This window comes from Ranitomeya variabilis, chromosome 2 (genome assembly GCF_051348905.1).
Source record: "Ranitomeya variabilis isolate aRanVar5 chromosome 2, aRanVar5.hap1, whole genome shotgun sequence".
Taxonomy (NCBI): Eukaryota; Metazoa; Chordata; class Amphibia; order Anura; family Dendrobatidae; genus Ranitomeya; species Ranitomeya variabilis.
In genome coordinates this window covers 608,343,208-608,349,969 of record NC_135233.1, presented here as the reverse complement: position 1 = coordinate 608,349,969, position 6,762 = coordinate 608,343,208, and the positions used below count along the sequence as shown (strand labels likewise).

At 51.1% G+C, this 6,762-nt stretch overlaps 1 protein-coding gene across 1 annotated transcript; it reads left to right on the top strand.

Annotated features, from left to right (window-relative positions):
- Positions 1-2,983: 2,983 nt before the first annotated feature.
- UQCRFS1 (ubiquinol-cytochrome c reductase, Rieske iron-sulfur polypeptide 1) lies at positions 2,984-5,835 on the top strand. The gene is made up of 2 exons (XM_077288693.1): positions 2,984-3,300; positions 5,005-5,835. The coding sequence occupies exons 1-2, from the start codon at positions 3,090-3,092 to the stop codon at positions 5,613-5,615; spliced, it is 822 nt and encodes a 273-aa protein (XP_077144808.1). The 5' UTR covers positions 2,984-3,089; the 3' UTR covers positions 5,616-5,835.
- The last annotated feature ends 927 nt before the right edge of the window (positions 5,836-6,762 follow it).

The window sequence follows — 6,762 nt, the reverse complement described above, 5'->3', positions numbered from 1 at the left end:
CCTGGGAGAGGGTGACGCCACGACGCTATTGTGGCTGCTATTTCCCCATGCATAAAAAGGGCTAAGCCAAAGCCCCTGTGACACTCTGACACTGTAATGTAGCAGAGCCATGTGTGTACAAGGTGTATGGATCGGAGCAGCGTGTGAAAGGTGTATGGAGCAGAGTCGTGTGTACGGAGCGGAGCAGCATGTATACGAGGTGTGCGGAGCAGAGCCATGTGTGTACAAGGTATACGGAGTGGAGCAGCGTGTGCAATGTGTATGGTTCGGAGCCGTGTGTGTATGAGGTGTATGGAGCTGAGCCGTGTGTGTACAAGGTATACGGAGTGGAGCAGCGTGTGCAATGTGTATGGAGCGGAGCCGTGTGTGTATGAGGTGTACGGAGCGGAGCCGTGTGTGTACGGAGCGGAGCCGTGTGTGTATAAGGTGTATGGAGCTGAGCCGTGTGTGTGCAATGTGTACGGAGCGGAGCAGCGTGTGCAATGTGTACGGAGCGGAGCCGTGTGTGTAAGAGGTGTACGGAGTGGAGCAGCGTGTGCAATGTGTATGGAGCGGAGCCGTGTGTGTACGAGGTGTACGGAGCGGAGCCGTGTGTGTATAAGGTGTATGGAGCTGAGCCGTGTGTGTGCAATGTGTACGGAGCGGAGCAGCGTGTGCAATGTGTACGGAGCGGAGCCGTGTGTACGAGGTGTACGGAGTGGAGCCGTGTGTGTGTGCGAGGTGTGCGGAGCAGCATGTGCAAGGTGTATGGAGCGCAGTCGTGAGTGTACGAGGTGTATGGAGCGGAGCCATGTGTGTACGAGGTGTACGGAGTGGAGCCGTGTGTGTGTGAGGTGTACGGAGCGGAGCAGCATGTGCAAGGTGTATGGAGCGCAGTCGTGTGTGTACGAGGTGTATGGAGCGCAGTCATGTGTGTACGAGGTGTATGGAGCGGAGCCATGTGTGTACGAGGTGTATGGAGAGGAGCCGTGTGTGTATGAGGTGTACGGAGCGGAGCCGTGTGTGTACTAAGTGTATGGAGTGGAGCCGTGTGTGTACAAGGTGTATGGGGAGGAGCCGTGTGTATATGAGGTGTACGGAGCGGAGCCGTGTGTGTATAAGGTGTATGGAGCGGAGCCATGTGTGTACTAAGTGTATGGAGTGGAGCCGTGTGTGTACAAGGTGTATGGGGAGGAGCCGTGTGTGTATGAGGTGTACGGAGCAGAGCCGTGTGTGTACGGAGCGGAGCCGCATGTGCAAGGTGTATGGAGCGGAGTCGTGTGTGTACGAGGTGTATGGAGCGGAGTCGCATGTGTACGAGGTGTACGGAGCGGACGCTGGCTGTGTCGGATCAGAGCAGATATTGCTCCTCGCTCTGACACTGACTGGCACAGGAGACATAGGAGGTCTTTGTCAGTGGCGTATCACAGCTGCAGCGATGTGAGCAGTCAGCGGCGCAGCTGGATGACACCATTCAGCGCCGTGGGAGTGGAAGCTGCCGGCTGCTGCGAGGGAGCGCGGTGAAATTTGGCCATTGTACAGTATGGAGCGTCGTGTGTGGCCATTGTACAGTATGGAGCGTCGTGTGTGGCCATTGTACACTATGGAGCGTCGTGTGTGGCCATTGTACAGTATGGAGCGTCGTGTGCGGCCACTGTACAGTATGGAGCGTCGTGTGCGGCCATTGTACAGTATGGAGCGTCGTGTGTGGCCATTGTACACTAAGGAGCGTCGTGTGTGGCCATTGTACACTATGGAGCGTCGTGTGTGGCCATTGTATAGTATGGAGCGTTGTGTGTGGCCATTGTACAGTATGGAGCGTCGTGTGTGGCCATTGTATAGTATGGAGCGTCGTGTGTGGCCATTGTATAGTATGGAGCGTTGTGTGTGGCCATTGTACAGTATGGAGCGTCGTGTGTGGCCACTGTACAGTATGGAGCGTCGTGTGTGGCCATTGTACAGTATGGAGCGTCGTGTGTGGCCATTGTACACTATGGAGCGTCGTGTGTGGCCATTGTACAGTATGGAGCGTCGTGTGCGGCCACTGTACAGTATGGAGCGTCGTGTGCGGCCATTGTACAGTATGGAGCGTCGTGTGTGGCCATTGTACACTAAGGAGCGTCGTGTGTGGCCATTGTACACTATGGAGCGTCGTGTGTGGCCATTGTATAGTATGGAGCGTCGTGTGTGGCCATTGTATAGTATGGAGCGTTGTGTGTGGCCATTGTACAGTATGGAGCGTCGTGTGTGGCCATTGTATAGTATGGAGCGTCGTGTGTGGCCATTGTACAGTATGGAGCGTCGTGTGTGGCCATTGTATAGTATGGAGCGTCGTGTGTGGCCATTGTATAGTATGGAGCGTTGTGTGTGGCCATTGTACAGTATGGAGCGTCGTGTGTGGCCATTGTATAGTATGGAGCGTCGTGTGTGGCCATTGTATAGTATGGAGCGTTGTGTGTGGCCATTGTACCGTATGGAGCGTCGTGTGTGGCCATTGTACACTATGGAGCGTCGTGTGTGGCCATTGTATAGTATGGAGCGTCGTGTGTGGCCATTGTACAGTATGGAGCGTCCTGCGTGGCCATATTTTTTTTGTTTATAATTATTGTTTACGAAACTTTGTGATCAGAAGTGCTAAATGGGTGTGGTTGGGGCGTGGCTAGTTATGAATGGGTGTGGTTGGGGCGTGGCTGGTTATGAATGGGTGTGGTCAGAGGTGTGGTCTAAAATTTGCAAACTTTGTCCCTCTTTCCCATCTTCAAAAGTTGGGAGGTATGTTATCTTCTGACCAATCACAGGAGGGATGAGATTGGTCGCTATGAGCAACTGCACTATTTTCTTTTAATTCTTAGATTTCTGCATGTTTATTGCAAATACTTAGAAAATAATGAAAGATACAAATGAAAATTATTTGTTTTGAAGAAGTTTAGATTTTTGGCGCCTTTTTTCTCCTGACCACGCCCCCTTTCCTGACAGACTCGTAGACGCGCTTCAGACGCCTCACGGAGCGCGCTCCTGACGTCATCACGCCCCCTGTACGTAACTTCCTGTTCCTGAGAAAGGTCGCTGTGACCGGCGCGGCGTCCCCGCAGCTCTGACCTGAAGCAGCCATGTTGTCCCTCACAGCCCGCTCCGGCGCCTTCTCTCCTTACCTGTCGGCCACCTCGTACGCGGTGGCCGGGCAGCTGAAGCCGCTGGTCTCTGGAGCCGTCCTGCACGGCGATAAGGTCCTGCTTGACGTGAAGAGGCCGTTCCTCAGCCGGGAAACGCTGAGCGGACAAGCCGCCACCGGAGCCTTGTCCGCCACCGCCGGCATCAATGGTGAGACTGAGGCCCATGCTGTCCGTGTGTTAGGACTACAACTCCCAGCATGCCTCCGTCGCGTTCTGTGGGGCGGGGCTGCTGGGAATTGTAGTGTTATAGTTTTTCTTGCACCTGTGTCACTATATCTGGTGAGGGTCCTGCGCAGTGTAACGCTCCTCAGTTAAAGGGGTAGTCACATTATCGCCTCACACTCATATGCAGTCATATCCTATGGCAGGGCAAACCCTTTAAAGGGAACCTGTCACACCCCCCCTTTAAGTGATGTTCCTGGTCTCCTTATGACAATGACACCTTTTCTGTAGAGATCTGATGTCAGGCATGAGAAATAAGATGTATGCAAATCAGGTAGGAAGTGCATTGGGGTGTGGCCATGCACTGTTACTTCTCTTCTGGTTTGCATATATCTTCCACACCAGGTTTCTTGTGACTGGAGTGTGGGATCTGTACACAAAAGGTATCATTCTCATAAGGGGGCAAGCCAGACCACACTGTCATATGTAAGTGTGTTGACAGGTCACCTTTAACTCCTTAAAGGGTATGTCTGTCTCGAACATGCATTTAGATGCAGCTATAGGGATGTTTAATATACACATTTGTGCCCTCTGTGGACCTCTGCGATGGCACATCCCTTTAATGGCCTGTTTTCTGTTTATACACTCTTAAGGGTCCTGTCAGTGATCAGGGAGCCGGCTCCAGATCTTGTCCCCACGGCTTTCTGTATCAGGACTTGTCCCCTATAGTACACTTCCTCCTTTCCCTTATCTGCCGCTCGCTCGTGTACTGCTCCGCCGGTTTGGCTGAGAGCCTCGGTGCTTCTGTTCTGCTCATCTTTACATCACGCCGAGCCTGCGTGGTATGCGGGTGACAGTGTGCACTGGGCTTTGTCGTAGGAGGACCTGGACTGTGCTGGGTGACTGAAACCCGACCGCTGCAAGGAGGAGTGAAGCTCAGCAGCCGGGGTCTGAGAACGGACGTCGTGCAGGTTCAAAACACTATGGACCTGCATGTTACCCCATATCTGCAGGTTAACAACCCCACCTCCGCCCCCCTGCACAGTGTCCACTAGAATGAACTCTCATATCCCAGTCCACCACCGTGAAGGTTGCTGGATGAGAGTCCCTACCTGTCTGACATCATCCACGGCTCTTCTTTTGGTTTTCCTGCCTGGAGTGATGTCACATGCGTTACGGTGCAACATTGACATCACACCAGACCGGCTGATCATAAGAGCAGCTGCGGATGATGTTTGGTAAGAGCTGATTCTCCTGTTCCTGGAGTGTCCAGTGCTTCGGGGTGTATGAAATCCACCTCTGGGACCACAGGGGTCTCTCGACCTGCCATTGAGGCCTATATCTGAGTATCAAAGAGTGGAGAGGCGGCTCCATTGGGAGACTGTGGGACTCTCATTCTGGTGATAGGCGCATCTTCTACCTTTGAGACCTCTGCCGGCCTTGCACTTGGGGCCTGGCGACTCAAGCTGACACTATTTGCTCTACCTTAACCATTTGTCGTACCAAAAATTTCCGGCAGGTCACACAAGACTTTGATATCTGAGGTTTCGCCACATGCGACTTGCAGTGCAGGGTATCACCCCAGCGCACTGTCATGGCTGTACAGCATCGCAGTCTGTGTGGCCCTAACCTAAATGTGTCAGGGTTCCCTTCTCTACATTTTCCTTCTCCTCTGTTGTTTTTCCCGCAGGTCCTGCCACCATTCGCTTCTTGCACAGCGACGTCACCGTACCTGAATTTTCCGATTACCGCCGCCCAGAAGTCGCAGACAGCAGAAAATCTTCTCGCCCCAGCGACGATGCCAGGAAGGGCTTCTCCTACCTGGTCACCGGTGTCACCACAGTCGCCACAGCCTACGTGGCCAAGAACGTCGTCTCCCAGTTTGTCTCCAGCATGAGCGCCTCGGCCGATGTTCTGGCCTTGTCCAAAATCGAGGTCAAGCTCTCCGACATCCCCGAAGGCAAGAACATGTGCTTTAAGTGGCGAGGCAAGCCCCTGTTCATCCGCCACAGGACCCCCAAGGAGATTGAGCAGGAGGCTCAGGTTGAGTTAAGCGAGTTGCGAGACCCTCAGCATGACCTGGACCGGGTGAAGAAACCGGAGTGGGCCATCCTGATCGGAGTCTGCACCCATCTTGGTTGCGTGCCCATTGCCAACGCTGGAGACTTCGGAGGATACTACTGTCCTTGCCACGGTTCTCACTATGACGCCTCCGGTAGAATTAGGAAGGGCCCCGCGCCGCTCAACCTCGAGGTTCCCTACTACGAGTTCCCCTCCGAAGACCTGGTGGTTGTCGGCTGAACTTTCACCTGTTCCCTGAGGGTTTGTTTCTGATGCGTTTTGTGCTTTTAAAATTTCAGAGTCCGACATTTTAATAAACCACCGAGTTTGTCAGGAAGAATTTCTCCTGTATAAAGTGATTGTGATGTTCCCCTCCATCCGGTATTTGATATAAAGGCAAATATCCGCAGGCTGTAAATTCTGTACAGAGGCAAAATTAAAGTCTGACTTTACAACAAAACGGTCAACTCCTTTGCTAAGTCGTTACTTCAGCCGATCACGACAGTTCATTCACAGCGGAGGATTCACATACAAGCAGTCCTGTGTGAGTGACGTATAAAATAAAGGGTCTACAATCCTGATCTGCAAATCTGGCACAATTCTAAGAAAAGTGCCGACATTGGTGACTTCTGCCCTTTCTCAAGGGTTTCCAGCGATTACCATATAATAAGGTGTTTAAGAGAAGTGACTGCTCCTATAATAAGAGACAAATTCATTGTAAGGGTTGGTGAAAATAATAATCTTATACTGCATCCTGTGTATTATAGTTGTTATATCCTTGTACATAGGAACAGTATTATAGTAATATTCTTGTATATAGGGGCAGTATTATAGCAGTTATATTCTTGTTTATAGGAAATATATATATATACTCTATATCCAATCCCGTCCGTATCACTAATAGCTCTCTTGAGCAGTGAAACAGAAAGCACACAATTCACTGTGTATAAAATCAATCCTTTTATTAAAGACATTAAATACATAAACCTAAAATACAAAATTGTACCAAACCACAATATCTGTTATAAGGGACCGATACGGCTACTAATCACAATCAGCGGTGAACAATGGTAATACATAATTATATATCTACATGAGCTGAGCAGAAAGTATTTTCTAAATCCCTCAAATCAACAGTAAATGCATATAAGGGGTAATAGACTTAGTGCTCCAGCCAGTAATTTAGATATTCACACTCCCACAGCAATAATGCTCGTATTGCAAAAGCTACCCTTTATCCAAAATAGAAGCTTGCTATATGCCGTGGGCTTCATAATAACAATGAGTGTTACTATACTTACAGAGCTGTATGAAGAGCGCTCGGTCCCTCTACCCCGACGCGCGTTTCGTCCACTACTTCTTCAGGGGGCGTGTCGGGGAAGAGGGA

What these genes read in the sequence shown, in the direction of transcription:
- UQCRFS1 (XM_077288693.1), top strand. Translation starts at nt 3,090, where the DNA reads ATGTTGTCCCTCACAGCCCGCTCCGGCGCCTTCTCTCCTTACCTGTCG. An exon ending in CGCCACCGCCGGCATCAATG is followed by an intron (nt 3,301 to 5,004) that starts GTGAGACTGAGG and finishes TTTTTCCCGCAG; the next exon opens with GTCCTGCCACCATTCGCTTC.